Here is a 21,486-nt window from a genome sequence, read left to right as displayed (position 1 = left end):
ATTTTTCTGATCATTTGAGACAACGTGTTGTGTGTTTTGAATTTGACAGCTAATGTATCAAGCCGTTCAGAAGACGCATTACGATCACTGATTTTTTTAGCAACGGTTGCGCTCAACTTCTGCAAAATAAAAAATAGGGGTATATTTTTTTCGATATAGAACAATCCTAGGGGGTGCCGGCATTAAAATTCCAACTTAATTTTTTTGGACCACTCTAATGTACATATGTACATATTCCGAAATTTTTTTTATTTGTAAAGGCTCTCAAGAAAAACTAAAAATTCATATAAAATTACGCACAATAAATGGAAAATAAATTTGCTTCTATAAAAAATTTCTTAAATCAGTATGCAGCTCTTAAGAAAAAAATGCTCGTACATCTCGTCGCTACCATGTCCCACTATCGAATGTGAAAATTTTCAAAATTTTGATTTGCCACTAATAATTTTATTTCGTATAGCAGCATTGCTTAAGTTATTGTTTTTGACAACTTATTTATTGGTTATTTATTGGTTTTGGCAGCAGCAAATATCTCTCGTACGCGATGAGAGAAAGTAGAGTACCTACTTTGGTGGAGTAATAGCAAGTACGTCAAGTATTTACTCTCTCAACGCCAAGTAGGGTATGTATGCGGAAAAAGAGTAACAATGTGTTGGGAGTAGAGTACAATGCAAGGAGTACTTATTGAACGAAATGCGGCAAATACACTTGCGCTGGACTCTGATACATACCCTGCAGGGAAACCGCGGACTAGTGAATCAAATTTCTAGTTCCGTACTAGGTCTTTATCGCCAAAAAGGACCTAGACCGATATGAACTAGATCTCCACCAGTCCGAAATCGGCGAAAATGGGTACTTTTAAAATACTAATTTTTTTCAGTTTTTTTCACTAGAAATCGATATCTAAAGTGACGAATTTAGAAATGGTTCGGAACTATAGAAAAGAGATGCAGAACGAACTAGAGCCTATTTGTCGAATTTAGAACTATTTCGGAACTATCGAATAAGGGATGCAGCGGGGGGCTTATTTACTTTATATAGATATGTGTTCGGCGGCTTTTTCGTTCAAATACGCTGCTATTCTGTGCTCCGCAGATGCTATTTCATAGTTTGGTAATACAAAACAAAGCTTTGTGTTAACATATTAACATATGGGACCGTCTGGAATCTAACCAATAACAGCGAGCACCTCTGCAAAGTCAGCTACAGCAAGGTATGTAAACGTACATTTCTTACAATCATTCAAACAAATTTAATTTCAAATTGAAAAAAACGTTTCTTTGAAAATAATGTAAAATCGCACACGACAGAACTGAAAGGTTGAAAAATCATACTTTTTTCTTTCGTCTGTCGATTTTAGAACTGGTTCGGAACTATAGAATTTAGGACTAGTTCGGAACTATCGAAAAAGGGATGCAGCGGGGGGCAATTGACACTTCCTAGGACATCGCCATGTTAAATTCGCCAGTTGTTTGCATGCAAAAGAGATTTATCGCGAACCAGTACTGGGTCTAAATGTACTAGAAGCGCCCCAGTTCAGAACTAGAGATTTTCCCCACAGGGGATGTATGTACAGTGCCACAGTAAATTATTGACACAGGGAATTTTTCACATTGTATGTAAACTTTTTTACTTTAATTTTTCCTCTAATTTTTATATAAAAATTAGTTCATACCAACAAAAAAATAATTAAACCTCGAAACTTTGTACAAAACTCAGGAAAAGTCACGAAACTTACATACAAGTTTGCAACTTTTTAATAAGATTTTCTATAAAAATTCTAAGTATGTAGTTTTATAGCCTATTCAATTGCAGTATAATGAAGTGCAAGTTTTAAGTTGGAAAAAAGCGCGTTGATTTTTGGCAATTTTTTTCACATAGTTTCTTTCATACGAAGAATGATCGTCAACTTTTTTGTATGAAAGCTGCGTGAAAAAAAATTGCCAAAAGCAACGCGCTTTTTAGCACCTTAAAGCTTACACTTTCTTATACTACAATTGAATAGGCTGTTAAACTGCATACTTAGATCTTTTATAGAAAATCGTATTAAAAAGGTGCAAGCTTGTATGCAAGTTTGGTGAATTTTCCTGAGTTTTGTACAAAGTTTTGAGATTTAATTTTTTTTTTTGTTGGTATGAGCTAATTTTTATAAATAAATTAGAGGAAAAATTAAAGTGAAAAATTTACATACATACATTGTGAAAAATTCCCAGTGTCAATACTTTAGTGCGGCACTCTATATGACTTTTTATTACAACATATCTAAGTGTTTTATTACTTCGAAATAGTAATACATATTTATAGCCATGCTTACGAGAATTAAATGTGCGTAAAAATTTCCAAAATTTGCTATTCTTAATTTTTAATTATTAAAAGAATCGCGGATGTTATTTCTTATTGATCTCGCAATCTCCATATTGCGCGTCGGCGTAGTAGTATGAACTTCGTGAGCTTCAGGAAAATTTACCTCGACTTCGCCATCGGGTATTTCGGGTACATTCGCTCTGAAGTAAATGCAGGTGTTGTGTAAGCAACAAGTAGCATTAATACTTTGTGCTGCTTTCTTTGGCGTGTAATGTAGTTCTCGAGCACCAAGGATACATCTCCACCTGTTTTTTAAAACCCCGTTTGTTCTCTCAATAATGTTGCGACATTTCGAATGTATTTCGTTGAACTTCATTTCTGCTTGGCCTGGCATCCGATAAGGAGTGATAAACCACGGTTCCAACGGATATCCACCTTAATACACGTAATTGAAAATATGTATGTTTTAATTTCTAGGCGAAGATACGTGCATAACTATGTACATACATACATACATACATATGTATGTATATATAAAAGCTTAATGCTCTGACTTTAAAAATGTTTACAGTGCTAAACTTTACCTAATAGCCGGAAATTTCTTGGATGCTTCGAAAATTCGGTCTCAAAATGTGAACGTAAATCGCTAACGTTCCCAATTAGCGAGTCATGACTAGCACCCGGATGAGAAGCATCGACTTGGCGAATTTTTATTTCATGGTCATACACCTGGAATTAATAGTAATAAGTAAATTTTCTGCAAAAACGACTTAAGAACGTACCAACATAACATTCAAACTGTAATATCCTTTTCTGTTGTAGTACAGGTGAGCATTTTCGGATGGTGCGATTATTTTAACGTGTGTTCCATCTACACAACCGACAACAGCTGGAACTTTATGTTTAACATAAAAAGCAGTCGCAATTTTTCTTTTTTCTTCCGCTGTCACTGGAAACTGTACCCACCGTGGGCACAGATACGTCTCAAATATACGTAGCACGTCGGCGAGTGCTTTGGCGAAACTAGACTGCGCTAGTCCAACGTCGTGGTCTTTTCCCACACCCGTCTGATAACCACCTTCCGCAAAAAAGCGCAAACAGGCGCTCAACTTCATTATAGGTGTAACAGCAAACAACGCCGGTTTATTCAACCTGAAATACTTTTCAAATCTATTTATAAGAGTAGAAAACGAATAGTTGTTTTAACACATATTTTTGAACTCCTTTACTTACAAACGTTGAGGCGACTCCAAGGGGTTCGTCCTAAGGTTTCTGTCCATATTCACACACACACTTTCTGCCCACCTTTGTGTCACTAAAGACGTAAAGAATTCAAAATCATTTACTATATCAACAAATGTTTTTCAGATTTATTAAAACTCAGGATTTTGAAGAAAATCCCATAAAAAGAACTTTATTTTTTATAAGGTTTTGTAACTACTCTGTAAAGACACAAACATTTTAAGGCAGTGTCACACGATTTGTACATTTTTTATATTAGGTTATTGCACAGTGGGCCAGAGGACTGAGAGAGTCCTGTTTTAAAACACGTCTGAATTAATAAAAATTACATATTTAAGCAAAGTGTAATTTCCGATTATCGCCACTGCTAGCCACCGCTGTTCAAAAAAGTAGAACGCACTATTCTACAGCCAAAGATATCTACATTAATATGGGACCACCTGTGAGGTAGCACCTTTCCTTTAAAAAACGAATTATAGAAATCGGTTAACGTGGTCCAAAGTTTTGTGGTAACATACATAAAAAAAAAAATAAAATAAATAAATAAATAAAAATAAAAATATTCCGACGAATTGATAACAATTTCCTGTGAAGTCGGTTAAAAACAAGATGATATTTTGAACTTTTTGTAATTAATTGTTAAATTTTCAAGAAAACTCGTGTGTTTCAATGAACATGTACGATACACGGCGTATGAGTAACCTTCCTTTCTGGTCGTATTTCATACAAACTAGTAACTTTTAGCAAAAAAAAAACCGACTTCAACTCCCATATAAAAAAAATATATATATATATATATCTCATGATCCGCTGATCGGATCTTAACCAGATTAGTATGGGACCACCTCTGAGACACTACCTTTCCGATGCAAAAAGAATTATCGAAATCGGTTGACGTGGTCCAAAGTTATGCGGTAACATACATAAAAAAAAAAAAAAAAAATATTCCGACGAACTGATAACCTCCTCCTTTTTTGGAAGTCGGTTAAATAAATAGCATTCTCATGCAAATGCATGTTTTTATTGGGAATCTTCGTTCATCTTCAAATGGATGGATCAATTTTTCCTAATAAACAATCGTTGTACAAGCTTAATAAAAATATTAAAAAATAAATAAATAAATAAAATGTTAATAAGCCACAATAACATTGACAAAATGGAAATTATTAAGTTATCTCTACGAGTCATGAGATTTCCTTTAAAATGTCATGAAATCGTAAGTGTATATTCTTGCATATTTTGCTGTGCAGGTATGGTTTTGATTATTTGGAAAATAATGCCTGTTTTTACTTACTTATTGCGCATATTTTACAATTATTACATGTTATTTTTGCATAGCTTGGCTTTGTTTGATCTACAACTATTTAAATTTGGTGCAACATTTCTTGACCAAAAAATTACAGATAATTTTTCCAAAAAATTCTTGCCTTAATTAAATTGGAAAAAAAATAAAATTAAAAATCAAAATTCAACAAAAAAATATTAAAAAGTTAATAAAAAAATGTTAAGTTTTCTTCCTGTAACCTCCTCGTGGTAGGCCCCGGACACTGCAAGTGTGGCAATTTGCAGGCTAATAAAAGCCTGAAGTTTGAAATAATTCTTAAAACACTGACATAAAAGCCAGCACTTAAAATTTTTCACTTAAATACGTATTTTTATTTCTTTTAATAATATAATTTAAATAATAAAAATGATAGCCTTAGCTGATAGATAGGCAACTCTACTCGAAGACATTTTAGTGTTAAAGCTTGTTTAAACACCTTCCGTTTGATACCCATATAGTGATATTACAACGGTGGGCAAACGAAGCTCTTTGAGCCTAATGCGGCTTTTTGCTTAGCAAAGTGCGGCTCTTTTTACTTTCTGTTTTTTTAGAACATTTTTGCTTTTTTTATTTTTTAAAATACATATTTCTTTGCTGGACCTTCTTTTCCATAGTGTTGTTTTTTTTATTTAATTATTTTTATATACACATACGCAAATTGAGATTGGAACATTACCCGCAATTGGAGAATGAAAATTAACTTTCTTACTTAATGTTCTTTACCGATATGATGGAATATTTGCAAAACTTGAATTTGTCTCTACAAGGAGAGAATAAAAATGTTTTTGATTTGTCGCAAATTATTTAAAGTTTTGAAGCTAAACTACGCCTTTTTATTCATGATCTCAAAAAGAAAGAATATTTCATTATTTTCCATGGCTAGGAAAAAATATTGCACATGATTTGAAAGCAGATTTTGAGAAAAGATTTGCCGATTTCAAATTATTTAAATGTACGTTTACATACTTCAAAAACCCTTTTTTATGTAACATAATTGAGGATGAATTTACAATATCCGTAATACTCCCTTTTAAGAAAAGCGAAGAAGAGTTGGCGTTTTTAGAACGAAAAGAAGATAAGGCACTGGAAATTCAACATAAAGGTTTGCCACTGCTTGAATTCCGGCAACAAGTACCAGATTTAAAATATCCGCCGTCGAAAAAAGCTGCGTACCATATATATATACAATTTATAACTGTGAGTCTTTGTACTCTACAATGAAATTCGTAAAGTCAAAATACCGTTCACAATTAGTTGCATTCGCGTACCTGATAATTATTGAAAGTTATAGGTGAAATTGAGAAAAGCAAAATGACATTTCATTTTGAGGGAAAGCTGATAGTTTCTGCTGGAAAAATTTTTGCCAACAACAATTTGCCAACAAAAAAACAGCTGATCAAAAACAGCTGGTTGGATGTACGCAAATCCTTAAATTTGATGGGATTGGTTTTCTTATGTTTTCAATTTTATACTTTTGAATGTAAACAAAATTTCTATCAGCTGTTCGTCTAACTTGCACGTTTCTGCAAATTTTCTGTTCACGTACTATTTTGGATATTTTTCTCTTGTGAGAGAACACATGACATTTCGCCGGAATTTTGCTGTTGGGCATTTTTTACTGGAGATTTCAAATGAACGTACCTATTGACTAACCAACATTTAACAGAACTGTTACGAACGGCTTTAACTGACGTAAAACCAGATTTTGAAAATTTTGCCAAAGAGATCTTTGGAATTTTCTTTAATGTCTATCTCACGTACATTCGACTAATAACAAAATTAATGATTTCATTTCTAATAATATTTTATTTAAAAATATTTTTTTTTGTGGCTCTTTGTAGCATTTAGAATTTACATGTGGCATTTTTAGGCCTCGGTCTTGCCCACCCCTGATATAAGCATACGTTTTCTTAATAAAGGTAATTGTGAATATTTAGGGTACTCACAGTTCTATATTATCTACTGTGTTAATTTTGCCACCTGGTAACTTTAAAACATTTTACCATGTGGTAACTTTGTTTGTTGTTGGTTCCCATACTAATTAGAGATAACACTTTTGGGCAAAATTACTAGACTTTGTCTCATGTTTATGTTCTGTGTTAAACTGGCATCTATCGCTGCTTGTACATACATACATGAATTTCGCTTTGGGCGCAGCGCTGCTTGTACATAAGTTTCTCTTTGCGCCTGCCTGGAGCTGGCAAAGGTTATTTTTTTTTTATTTTTGCGCTGTGCTAGCTGAGTATAAAAAAGAGAAGAGAGAATAGAGAGAAATATGTATGTGGTTTGTTGATGCTCTCTAAACACAAACGCGTGAAAGGCAAACGGTCTAGCAATGCGTGGTATTGTTGATCAACTTAATACTTTATTTAAACATAAGGGTTGCTCACAGTTCGAGTGTGTTATCTTGTTAAAGTTGCCACCTTTTAACTTTAGAAGTAAACTGTGAATACCCTAATTGTGTTTAATTTCTTCAAACTGTTTTGGGTTAACTATAGAATTGAAGTGTGCTGAGGAGCCTTTGAATAATTATAAATTTTCATATATGTGGCAACCCTGTTTTTTCCAGAAACATTCTACAGAAAATACCAAGTAGGAAGGAAGAATATAGAATAAATCCGTTCTACGTTTAAAGCTGTAAAATCTTCAAAAAATCCAAAATACATGCCTTCTCGAATTTTTTTATAATTTTTGGACACCTGGTACTTTTCGAGATACCACGGATTTTGATGCTTTGGATAATAAGCTGTAACATAAAAATATATTTACCACGTTTTTATCATTGTGAATTCTTGTTTGTCCAGACATAGAATATACAAAACTCGTCTAGACATCAACCTCATCGGTAGATATCATGGTAAAGAACACAGAACTAGTCTAGACATCATCTGCCTCGCCAGAAGTAGTTAAATGTGTAATAACCGCATTATCATTTTAATAATAATAATAGCTTGGCGCTTAACATACAGTGACTCAAACAATTGACCACGTGTTGTTTTTTGGGTTGCGTTAAATATTTAACACTCAGTCATAAAATCTGTATCGTTCGTTCGATTTTCAAAAATGAGGTGCCACATGAAAGGCCTCTTCCTTCAGGTGTGCAACATAACTTTAGTTCCATGAAAGGAATTGAAGATGAAGATGATGAAGATGATGAAGGTGATGAAGATGATGAAGAAGATGAAGATGAAGATGAAGATGAAGATGAAGATGAAGATGAAGATGAAGATGAAGATGAAGATGAAGATGAAGATGAAGACGAAGATGAAGATGAAGACGAAGACGAAGTCGAAGATAAAGATAAGTTGACTGTTATGATCGACCTGTAATTCTCGCAGGAAATTTCAACGTCAACTTTTTGCTGGCCGAATCTGACGAACTGACAAAATTTTTTAAAGAAAAATTTTCACTGAAAATGGTTAATGGTGGAAATGATCCAACAACCAAAGGAGTGGCTACCCTTTTTTTCAGAAATTAATAGTATTGAAATAAAACATTTGATATCTTACTTTAGTTACCACAATCTACTAGTTAACCTTGTAGATTTGTATGTTTTCTCAGCCACAAATAATAATTAAACTTTGCAGTTGGTTATAACAAATAAAACATTTAAGGTCGTTAAAAAAATTTTAAATAAATATTTTTTTTTGTACGTTAGAAAATGTGTACATGTGTAAGTACATCGCACATTCTTTCTTTCTGGCATTTCCTCTATTAAGTTTCACTTCTTCCGCGCGTAGGGACTACATGCACTGAGTTTTTTTTTAAATATTCGTAATATGTTTCCAGCTAAATTGTGTTTTGTTATTTTAATATAAAAATATCGTCTAAGCTTTCACCAAATCGTGTAAATCACAGTTTCAAATTTTATACAAAATTTACGAAAATTCAACCAATTTTCATCAAAATTGCAACCTTTTATTCAAAATTGTATGTAGTTTTATAGCGCATAGAATTTTAGTCTAATGAAGTGCAAGTTTCAAACGGCTAAAAAATCGCGTTGATTTTTGAGAATATTTTTTGGGGCTACTTTTTCGGGTTTTTTAATATAACCAGCGCAATTTACAAAAACTTGCGTTGATATTTTGAAATTTTGCTGACGGTCTCCCGCGTTTTACTTCAAGAAATTCATACTTATATGAAAAAAGTGCTAAAATCCGTCACGAAAAAAATTCTCAAAAATAAACGCGATTTTTTAGCCGTTTGAAACTTGCACTTCATTAGACTAAAATTGTATGGGCTATAAAACTGCATACCCAAAAGTTTTCTAAAAATTCAGAATAAAAATTGAATTTTCGATGAAAATTTTTTTAATTTTCCTAAATTTTGTATAAAGTTTGAAACTATGATTTACACTATTTTGGTTAAAGTTAAGACGATATTTTTATATAAAAATAACAAAAAAAGTTAGCTCTCAATACATTACGAATATTTGAAGAAAATCAACACGTGGTCATTTGTTTGAGTCACTGTATGTTAGCCTTGATGTTGTCACACAAAGGGGAGGGACCTACAGTTTTACGCCGACTCTGAACGGCGAAATACACGCGGAGGTTTGCCATTGCCTGCCGAGTGCTGACCGCTGTTAAAAAAAAACTAAATTTTTTCTATATTTTTTTAAATAATTTATGTATACATTTGTCTATATATCCTATATATCTATAATACCCTTGTGCACAAGTGTGCTCGTATATAATAATATGGATTAAAAAATAAATAATTTATGTTCTTGTATAATAACGTTTTTTATTTAGCTTAGTTACAAATGTCCAGTCGGCGGCACCTGCCATATCTTCGAATCCTGTTATCCCATATGTCCTTCAAAAGCATTTATTTTATAATGTTGATGTTGAAAGCATAGAAAAAAATATTTTTGACCGCTTCTAACTTTTGGCTTTCCCTTGGGACAAAGGAGGTTTTAAAAACACTTCGTATACTTAACATACTGTCGCGAATACTGCGAACATGTGAAACGAACAACGAGAAAATTACAAAATTCGACATCAGGAAACGTCAAGTGAAGGAATACTGCGAACGGCGAGAGAATTTGAGATAGACGAAAGAACCTTCTAGAACTGACGTGAGTGCGAGTGCAGTTATATAAATAAATGCGGTGCTACAGTGCACAAAAAATTTCAATTATAAAGTACAAAGCGACGAGTACAGAAATCGGTTGCCTTATACTATGTTTCCATTGTGAGATTTAATGAAGATTTAGCTCTCTGACAAGATTTAACGCTAAATATTTCGAGATGTACCATATAAAATTAAATATCAAAGGGCAATAGATTTCAGTTAAATCTTCGTCAAATCTTCAATAATATTGATCAACAAATACAATTTGTTAGGTGTGGCAACAACAAATTCACATGCCATAAGTCAAATGATATTTGTATTTTCAATATACAGTTGCGGACATTGAAATCTAGCCGATTATAAAACATGGATTTTCCTATTTTTTACATTTTTTTATATTTCGATTAGTTTTAAAGGCAAGTTATTAATATTCACATAACTTTGGTTGTAATAAATTAAGAAGTTATTATTTTAAAAATTACAAATTCAGAAAATATGTATTGCAGAGTGTTCTCCGCTTTCTATAAATCTTTTACGCGCTGCGACATAAAATTTATAACATCCAGTAATGGTTCTGCTTCGATAAAATTGCACCAAACTTCCTCTAGAACTCAATTCGACTCAAGAAATGCATCGGCAGTCATATTTGCTAGCTAGGTCTTCATTCCAAATGCCCACGATGGGATTTTCGGTTCCCTTTTTCTGAAGAAGAGAGTTTTTTCCCCCCAACAGCTCTTTCTTTCCGCAAATGTTGTTCTTTACCATTTTGATAATTTTTTTTAAATTCGCGAAAATGATACGGAATATAGTAGCATTCGTTACATTAGCCAAACTTCATACTTATACATATTTTCCACGAATAAGAAGCCAATAATATTAAGAATTGACATATTGACAAAATATTATTACTATTCACAATTGATTAAACAACATTTAACAGAACTGTTACGAAAGGCATTAACTGACGTAAAATCAGATTTTGAAAATTTGGTCACGGATCCTTTGAATTGTCATTAATATCTATCTTACGGGCATTAGAATAATAATAAAATTAATGTTTTTCATTTCTAATAATAATTTCATTTAAAAATAAAGTTTTTTTTTTTTGTGGCTCTTTATAGAATTTAGAATGTACATGTGGCTCTTTTCGGCCTCGGCCTTGCCCACTCCTGTTATATTTTATTCCTTGAAAAGTGAAATTTTCATTTTTATTTAAATTAATTTTTATGATATTAAAGTAATTGTGTTTCTTTCCCAATAAATTGTTGTTAAACTAATATTTCTTCGCTTTATAAAAAATATTTATTCATTAAATATTGTCTAGCAGATGAATGTATGTACATTAAGGTGCCCATCGAAAATGTTTTTTTTTTTTAATTTCACGACCCTGCCCTGGTTTTAATGAGAAATATTGCTAATTTTTATAGATTTTTTTAACGTAATTTGGAGTTCGAGACCGGTCGATTTAGGTCAGAAAATACGGTTTTGTAGATTTATCTGTTTTTTAGAATGACTATTTTTGATTCGATCGATCGACTGAAGATCGAATATGATTTGAAAAGAGGATATAGAGGCCTTTAAAATGTTATATAATAATCTGTTGTCAGACTTGGCTTGTTGGGATTTTTTTTCTATTAGTTTTTTTCAATTTTGGCCGTTGATAATTTCCACAATTTCAAAATATGTATGTATAATTTTGTGAAATAACATTTATTTTCAAACAAACTGATACCTCATTTATTGAAATCGCACAAAAACTGTCGATGTTAGGCAACTTTTGTTAAATACGGCCTAGAATTTATATAGTGTATGTACCAGACTTTCATATTATTTGAGCAGTGTGTCCGATTTTCAATATGGCGCTTAAGGAGCATAAGCGCAATGTGCATATCAAATTTGGTCGAAATCGGTCCAGTAAATTTTGAGATACACAAATATCATATAAGAAGGCGGTGCCACCCCCATTTCCCTAAAATTTCTTGAAAAAGCACTATTTTGCTAAATAGCTATTGTAACTATATATAAATTTTGAATAAATATTGATGATGATGATCTAGAACAAAAATATGGGTACCAAATGCAAGAGGAAATTTCTTTAGAATTTAAAAAAATTTAAATGTTTTGGACTCACAAGGACGAATAGGTAATTTTTTAAGCAGATAAAATTAGAAGGACGAAATTCGAGGATTTTATCGAGTTTATATAAGTGCTTAACATACAATTTTTTCAAGAACAATATTGCGAAATTTCAAGAATAAAATTTTAAAAGAACATTTTCAATACTTACCAGTGATTATGCACCAAAAAATTTAATCTGTTAAAGTTCTATGGGATTTTCTCTTTAATTTGATACCAATACTTCTTCTCTAAGAACATTTCTTTGAATTTTTTAAATCATTTTTGGATTACTGACGTCAGAGTTAAAAACCAAAATCGCAATTTTATTATATTTGGCCCATGGTTTCGCGAATATTTTGATTTTTTGTGTAAAATTTACCAGGGGTACGAAAATAAACTATACAAAACAATTTCCATTTGCTCATCGATCATCATATCATTTGTGGTTTTGTACAGTTTTGTACATAGTCAGAAACAAATTGTAAGATTCACTGTCATTTTCCCCAACGCGAAACGTTTGCTTTTCGTTTGTGACAATTGTACCATATAGTACGTTTTATTATGTATGCAAACGTTTCAATTACAAGAAAAATATTTTTTTCTGTAAATTTTCATATCCAATTCAATTAAAAAACATTTTTATTTTTTTTATTCATTGCAGCCATTCGTTTTGTATATAGTTATTGCATATATGTACATACATTCATATATTTTTCTCTGCACGATTCATTTCGTTTGTTGTTTCGTATGTAACTACTACCTACTGTAGTGTACTATCGCCAAAGTGAACTCAGCCGTTTTGTTTTCATATTGTACCGAACTGTTAAAGTAATAAACGAAACGAAATAGTAACGTACAATATAGTTTATTTTCGTACACTGCCGATGAGCAAACGGGAATTGTTTTGTACAGTTTATTTTCGTACTCTACTCAACTATATAAAATTCATATATGTAATACTTCTATATTGATAGTAAGCTAACATCTCAATGTGTAAGCATTCCGAAATCAAAGCGAGACAGTCTAGTACTATTTTTGTCAATGTATTGTGTACTTGAGAGCCGGTTTTGTATATGTGTTGTGTACATGTTTATTTATAAATGTGTGTGTTCCTTTTCTTTCGTACGTGTTTATTGATATATCTGTACTGTAGTGTTTTTGGACGGTACTCTAGCTCTTACTGCCAATATAGGAGTATTACATATATGATAAAATTACCCATTTCTTCCCATGTGGTGTGGTTTAAGCTTCATTTAATAAAATATTCTTATGGATTTGTACCATATAAATCAATCTTTATTGTTTCCATTTACGTATATTTCTGATAGCTATTTAAATTTTAACAGGCACGAGTGCATCGGAAGACTAAAAAGCTCTCAAGACCAGAGATCGTGTTAAGCGATGAACAATTTATTGATTTGGCCAAAAGGTACGAAACACATCCATGCCTCTGGAATGAAAATGAGATAGCATACAGATTCACTAACAGGCGTCGTGAAGCCTTGGAGAATATACTTCAGGAATTTAATAAAAAGTTTGATATAAACTTAACTAAACCTGATCTGGAAAAGAAACTTTCTCGACTACGCAAAATATGTTCATACGAAAAGAATCAAAAAATAGAATGTAAACAAAGCAAAAGTATTTATAAACCAACATGCCCATATTATAAGCACTTGGCGTTTGCTGAGGTCGATGTTAATCCTTTTGAATGCTCAGTTTGTGGAAATTTACTTCCTAGTCAAAACCAGTACAAAATACATTTAGCATCCCATGACGGATCGCCACCATATAAATGTATTGTTTGTGGACATGGATTTCAGAAGTCAGATAATTTAACGGTACATTTGCGGAGGCATGCACAAGACTACAGCTACACCTGTGAGGTGTGCAACAGGCCTATTGCAACCTCAACTGAGTTAAAAGCCCATATGCTTATCCACACTGGCGAAAAACCGTATGTTTGTGATATTTGCGGCAAGAGTTTCAAAAAGCTATACGATTTTAAAGAACATTTGCCACGACATGAGGAACGCAAAATTCACAAGTGTACAATTTGTCCAAAGGCCTTTTATACTAGGAGTATGTTTAGGGAACACAAGGCCACTCATTTGAAGGTGCGGGACAAAATATGCAGCGTTTGCAATAAAGGATTTACAACTCGGAAACAACTTCGTCAACACAAAGACATTCATGATGCAGCAAAGAAATTTGTTTGCAAGATTTGTGGGAAGCGTTTTGCCCAATCCGCTGGACTATGTGCACACATAAAATCGCATGGAACAGCATTATCTTCTAAGATTGCAAATTATGAATAATTTTTTTTATTTATTTGTGCTTTGTTTTATAATTAAAATCCATACATACAATATGTAATATCTTTCTTACCATGAAGTTGTAATTTAATTTTATTTCGAATATTGATCCTTTTTTCATACAACATTAGACATTGAAATTTAAGCAGGGACCGAAAATGACCGTTGAATATTAAGATTTTTATTTTTTGCGTATTAAAAAATCGTTCTTTGATTTTTATTTTTCCGATCAAGAATAAGCGTTAAATTTAGATTGTTGTTTTTTTGGGTAAATTGGATTCTTATTTTTTCGATCGTTTGCAAACCTTATGAGGCAGACTGCGTTTTGTATGACTGATTTAAATCTTTTCTGGTCTAAAATATTAAATCTGAAAATAACGGTTATATGATCAAAAAAGCATAAAAGATAACGGTTAGGTTTTAAAGATCATAACCGTTATGGTCCCTGAATTAAAGTGAATAATATGTTTTATGTTTTCCCATGTTAAAATATTAGGTATCAAATTAAAGCGCTTGGCCTGTAGATGTTTTATTTTTTCGAAAAGAATTGCCACCTGATATAATTAATTCAATTTATTGAGTAAGTCAAATCAGTTATTACATAATGGGTATAGTTTTTGCTCTAACTTTCGGCCGATTACCGAAGCTGAAGCGGATGATTTACTTTAAAATTTTTTCAAAGAATAAACCTTTTTAAGTGTACATAAAATACAAAATACATATAAGCGTATTTATCTTTTGTGTTTTAACAAAAAAATTCTAATTTTCTTAAAATAATTGCAGTCACAGTTCAGTTTCTAAGCAAAGTGATTGTTATGCAGCGAATATATTTGTTTATATGAACGTTAATAATATTATAATAATATTTTGGCGCTTTCACTTTTGCTAAGTGTTTGGCCGAAGTTCTCCTCTAATTTGTGGTGTGCGTCTTGATGTTGTAACACAAGTGGATGGACTTATAGTTTTATGCCGCTTTCGAATGCCAAATGGATTTCATCCCCATGCACTATGGTTGAAATAAGCACTTTCTGTTGTCAAAAGTCCAATTTTCAGTTTTTACTTTCAAAATTTTTAACAGGCGGACTTTGTTCTAGATACTCTAATAGAAATGAAATTATAAATTTATGACCGTAAGGTAACCTTGGTCCCCTATCTGCCGACGTAAAGTTTGTGGTTTTGTTTTTAGTTTGGGCTAGAATTTTATTATGTTGAACTGTAGTGCTAGTTGGATGTGTTTTATTTAAAAAAAAAAACAAGAAAAAACAAAAAAATATTCCGACGAACTGATAACCTCCTCCTCTTTTGGAAGTCGGTTAAAAATAAATGTAATTTTAGACGATGTTACATATTTTGAAATTGTGGAAATTATTGATTGTGAAAATTTAAAATATTTAGAGAAATATGAGGGGTTTTTCTTCTGTGACCAAAAATTGGGACATTTCTAAATCATCGAGGCCGAACAAACAGTTTTGTTTTAAGAATAAAAAGACATAAAAGATAAACAGAACAAAGAGAAAAAAATTTAAACATTATCGCAAAACTCTATACACACAATATATGGCGAGAATGTATAAAGGGAAAAGACATTTTAGCAAGTTTTGGCTACTTTTTTTTGCTTAAGAAATGTTTATAATTTTTTTATGAAAATATAGCTTACTATCTACAAAAAAACATGTAAGTAAAAATTAAAAGCTTTTTAGAAAGTTTTTAAAAATTTGACGAATTTTAACAAATTTTGATCAAAATTTTAAACATTTTAAACAGATTTTCTAGATTTCTCTTGAGTATGCAAATTTGTAGCCCATTATATCCAAAGTACTGTGTTTAAACATTTGTTTTGTATGGAGAAAATGAGCAACTCCTACCACAAAAAAGTTTCCCAAAAATCTACTCATACTCATAGGGCTGGTTTCTCCAACTCAACTTAATTTAGTTTAGCCAAATTTTTAGACTTAGTCAAGTGGCTAAACTAGGTTAAGTTGAGTTGGAGAAACCAGCCCATAATGTTTCTAAGAAATCTAATTAAAAAGCTCAAAATATTGAGGAATCGTTGTCGAATTTTGCTCATTTTTATACAAAGTCTGAAATTTCGCTTTCATGGTCTTTGTTAGATAACGAGGTACACTTTCGTAAAAAATAATAAACATAAATATTAAACATTAAATAGAGGAATAGCCAAAGAATGCTAAATGTCTCTTCCCTATTTATATTTTCGCCACTGTATCTACAGCTTATATTTTTTATATCCATTATTTTTTTCGAGCGAATTATGTAGTATTATTTTTTATAATTTCACTAAATTCAAGTTAGAATCGTTTAATTAAAAACACTTAAAACACAGTTATAAAGACCTTACAAAATTTAGACAATATAGCGAGAGCTATATTGACAGAATAAACAACCAAAGAAAACAAGGATGCTGGCTATGTTTATGGCTCACTTATATGTCCTTTGTGATGACGAAAGTGCTGCCGCGTTTGTACGAAAAATTATTGTTGGGCCAGAGTACAGGGAGACTTATTAAATTAATAAATAAAGCCCTGAAAATCGGGACTCAATCGGTACAAATATGAAAAATCGGGATACTTATACATCCCGACTTTTAAAAAATATTCAGCGCAATGTGCATATCAAATTTGGTCGAAATCGGTCCAGTAAATTTTGAGATACACAAATATCATATAAGAAGGCGGTGCCACCCCCATTTCCCTAAAATTTCTTGAAAAAGCACTATTTTGCTAAATAGCTATTGTAACTATATATAAATTTTGAATAAATATTGATGATGATGATCTAGAACAAAAATATGGGTACCAAATGCAAGAGGAAATTTCTTTAGAATGTAAAAAAATTTAAATGTTTTGGACTCACAAGGACGAATAGGTAATTTTTTAAGCAGATAAAATTAGAAAGATGAAATTCGAGGATGTTATCGAGTTTATATAAGTGCTTAACATACAATTTTTTCAAGAACAAAATTGCGAAATTTCAAGAATAAAATTTTAAAATAACATTTTCAATACTTACCAGTGATTATGCACCAACAAATTTAATCTGTTTAAGTTCTATGGGATTTTCTCTTTAATTTGATACCAATACTTCTTCTCTAAGAACATTTCATTGAATTTTTTAAATCATTTTTGGATTACTGACGTCGGAGTTAAAAACCAAAATCGCAATTTTATTATATTTGGCCCATGGTTTCGCGAATATTTTGATTTTTTTGTGTAAAATTTACCATCGCACGGTGTTATATGTATGGGCTAGACATTTATAAAAAAAAATATTAATTATTAAATAAAAAAAAAATATTAAATAAAAAAATTGCAGAGAAAATTTGCAAAGTTAGGCAACTCCTCATTTATTGAAATCGCATAAAAACCCTTAAAAGGGGATCCCGGGATTAACATTCATAAAAGTTGCCTAACTTCGACAATTTTTATGTTTGACAAGTAATTTTTAGCAAAAAACTACTTCAATTCTCATATAAATATATAAATATATATATCTCATGATCCATTGATCGGATCTAAACCAGATTATTATGGGACCACCTCTGAGACACTACCTTTCCGAAGCGAAAAATCGGTTGACGTGGTCCAAAGTTATGCGGTAACATACATAATACTAAAGTAAGTACTAAAGATTAGAAATTGATTCGACAAGGATTATAGACATGAGCCACTTAACAGTAATAACAGTCTTTATTTTTTGAAAATAAACTGTACAAAACAATTTCCATTTGCTCATCGATCATCATATCATTTGTGGTTTTGTACAGTTTTGTACATAGTCAGAAACAAATTGTAAGAGTCACTGTCATTTTCCCTAACGAGAAACGTTTGCTTTTCGTTTGTGACAATTGTACCATATAGTACGTTTTATATGTATGCAAACGTTTCAATTACGANATTTTCATATCCAATTCAATTAAACAACATTTTTATTTTTTTTATTCATTGCAGCCATTCGGTTTGTATTTAGTTATTGCATATATGTACATACATACATATATTTTTCTCTGCACGATTCATTTCGTTTGTTGTTTCGTATGTAACTACTACCTACTGTAGTGTACTATCGCCAAAGTGAACTCAGCCGTTTTGTTTTCGTATTGTACCGAACTGTTAAAGTAATACACGAAACGAAATAGTAACGTACAATATAGTTTATTTTCGTACACTGTCGATGAGCAAACGGGAATTGTTTTGTACAGTTTATTTTCGTACTCTGCTCAACTATANCATCGGAAGACTAAAAAGCTCTCAAGACCAGAGATCGTGTTAAGCGATGAACAATTTATTGATTTGGCCAAAAGGTACGAAACACATCCATGCCTCTGGAATGAAAATGAGATAGCATACAGATTCACTAACAGGCGTCGTGAAGCCTTGGAGAATATACTTCAGGAATTTAATAAAAAGTTTGATATAAACTTAACTAAACCTGATCTGGAAAAGAAACTTTCTCGACTACGCAAAATATGTTCATACGAAAAGAATCAAAAAATAGAATGTAAACAAAGCAAAAGTATTTATAAACCAACATGCCCATATTATAAGCACTTGGCGTTTGCTGAGGTCGATGTTAATCCTTTTGAATGCTCAGTTTGTGGAAATTTACTTCCTAGTCAAACCCAGTACAAAATACATTTAGCATCCCATGACGGATCGCCACCATATAAATGTATTGTTTGTGGACATGGATTTCAGAAGTCAGATACTTTAACGGTACATTTGCGGAGGCATGCACAAGACTACAGCTACACCTGTGAGGTGTGCAACAGGCCTATTGCAACCTCAACTGAGTTAAAAGCCCATATGCTTATCCACACTGGCGAAAAACCGTATGTTTGTGATATTTGCGGCAAAAGTTTCAAAAGGCTATACGATTTTAAAGAACATTTGCTACGACATGAGGAACGCAAAATTCACAAATGTACAATTTGTCCAAAGGCCTTTTATACTAGAAGAATGTTTAGGGAACACAAGGCCACTCATTTGAAGGTGCGGGACAAAATATGCAGCGTTTGCAATAAAGGATTTACAACTCGGAAACAACTTCGTCAACACAAAGACATTCATGATGCAGCAAAGAAATTTGTTTGCAAGATTTGTGGGAAGCGTTTTGCCCAATCCGCTGGACTATGTGCACACATAAAATCGCATGGAACAGCATTATCTTCTAAGATTGCTAATTATGAATAATTTTTTTATTTATTTGTGCTTTGTTTTATAATTAAAATCCATACATACAATATGTAATATCTTTCTTACCATGAAGTTGTAATTTAATTTTATTTCTAATATTGATCCTTTTTTCATACAACATTAGACATTGAAATTTAAGCAGGGACCGAAAATGACCGTTGAATATTAAGATTTTTATTTTATTTTCTATTAAGCTGGCATTTCAGGGTACTATTTTATATATATATATATATGGAAAATGCTTGCGCTGCACAGCAATTCAAACCCCACCACCTCTCGCACGACCCGTTTTATTGGAATATCTGTCCTTACGATAGACAAGAAAGTGATTGTTGTCAAAAAACTCCTCATCAAAGAAATTATGTCTCAACAACGACAAAGACGTCATACTCCAACTGCGATTTAGTTCTAAGTACAGAGGCATTTTGAAAGTAGACATTAAATTTTTTTTTAGATCGTGAGGAATTTCTATAGTTTGTTACAAAGCTTTCTGTTGGTTTCCCCCTCTCGGTAAAAAACGAAAGGGACGTACGTTTACACCCACCGGCCAAAGATCCGCTGACATCAGATTTTCATAGAGCGAACTGGGAGCACCAAGTTTGAAGTTTGCTCTCCGAATGGAATTAGGATCAACATTATTTTTGATTAAATGATTGCATAAAATCTGGCCCTTACTAATATTGGCATGATTTGATATGTACTCAATTATTCATCAGCAGTGACAGATGGCTGAAATGATGATAAGTGCAGCCACTTCATACTACTAGCAACTTTCAACTCAGAGTTTGAGCTGGAGCCAGCAATGCTACGCTGCTTCAACTCAGATGCGTGAGCGGTGGAAGACGATGAATTCGGTTCCGGCATGAGTATAGTAGCGCCAAGAACAACAGCGTCAGGATAAGATAATTTCTTAGACGAACAACCAGCAGCAGCAGGGGCAGCGTCGGCGATTGAAGTAGACGCGTCGGATTTCTTAGACAAAACATTAAGGACCGTCTACATACAACTTTGGCGTTGCGTTGGCGCTAGCGTCGCTTTGAGAGCAGCGCGAGTACCGCCAGTGCTTGCTACAATGAACGCTTAGCAGAGAATACTTTGGTCACGGAATTAACATACTAGCGGCAGATAAATCAAAATTTTATATCAATAATTGCATTAAAAACTGTATTTCTTGTCCGCATTTTATTAAAAAGGAAAATTAAATCACATAATTTTGATTATTTGGAACAGCTGACGAACGTCCCGCGCGAAAAGTTGATAGTTGGCCATCTTTTTGTGTTGTGTTGGCGTTGGCGTTGCCCAACTTTGGTTATGTGGAGACTTTGATATAAATGCATGTATTCATAGTCAGCTATCGAAACGACGCCAACGCCAATGCAACGCCAAAGTTGTATATAAACGGGCCTTTAGTTCGTTCATTTGACTAAGCGTTGGAGCATTGCGTAGCAGTAGACAGAAACGAATTTGCAGGTGTAAGAGAATTACAGATAGATACATCAGCAGCAGTGTTGCCGCACCGTCCCAAGAAAATGTATCACCGACCAAGCCAAAAATGTATCCAATTTCCTTTTTTTACTTATCCATCTCATAATTTGTAAGAAAACCAAACATTTTCAAGAAAAAGACATAATGTAACCCATCCTAAGGACTTGGAATACATGTATATTTATATACTTTTATATTTCATAAAATCAAACATTTTTAATTTCAATTTAGAAATTACATTTTTTATGCATAAGTATTTTGCAAAGTAAGTATAATAAATACTAATTAATATGTTACATTTGTACCTGTACCCTAGGGTTATGATTTCTTTTAGATTTATATGCCTGTGGTGGCAAACGATGAACTTTTGTATAAATTTTCAAAAAATAACAACAATTTTGATAAATTATAA

General features: G+C 32.4%; 2 protein-coding genes across 2 annotated transcripts; both read left to right on the top strand.

Moving 5' to 3' along the window:
- The first annotated feature begins 4,221 nt into the window (after positions 1 to 4,221).
- Positions 4,222 to 15,667, top strand: LOC108360178 (zinc finger protein 677-like). The gene is made up of 4 exons (XM_017612361.1): positions 4,222 to 4,237; positions 8,836 to 8,840; positions 13,083 to 13,086; positions 13,409 to 15,667. Exons 1-4 carry the CDS (start codon positions 4,222 to 4,224, stop codon positions 14,380 to 14,382), a joined length of 999 nt encoding a protein of 332 aa, XP_017467850.1. The 3' UTR covers positions 14,383 to 15,667.
- Positions 14,454 to 19,672, top strand: LOC108360177 (zinc finger protein 891-like). The gene is made up of 2 exons (XM_017612360.1): positions 14,454 to 14,461; positions 18,596 to 19,672. Exons 1-2 carry the CDS (start codon positions 14,454 to 14,456, stop codon positions 19,584 to 19,586), a joined length of 999 nt encoding a protein of 332 aa, XP_017467849.1. The 3' UTR covers positions 19,587 to 19,672.
- Positions 19,673 to 21,486: the final 1,814 nt, after the last annotated feature.

This window comes from Rhagoletis zephyria, unplaced genomic scaffold (assembly GCF_001687245.7).
Source record: "Rhagoletis zephyria isolate East Lansing unplaced genomic scaffold, Rhagoletis_zephyria_1.1 Rzeph_scaffold_00533, whole genome shotgun sequence".
NCBI classification, from domain to species: Eukaryota; Metazoa; Arthropoda; class Insecta; order Diptera; family Tephritidae; genus Rhagoletis; species Rhagoletis zephyria.
The sequence above is the reverse complement of the archived record's forward strand: the minus strand, read 5'-3'. Positions and strand labels throughout refer to the sequence as shown.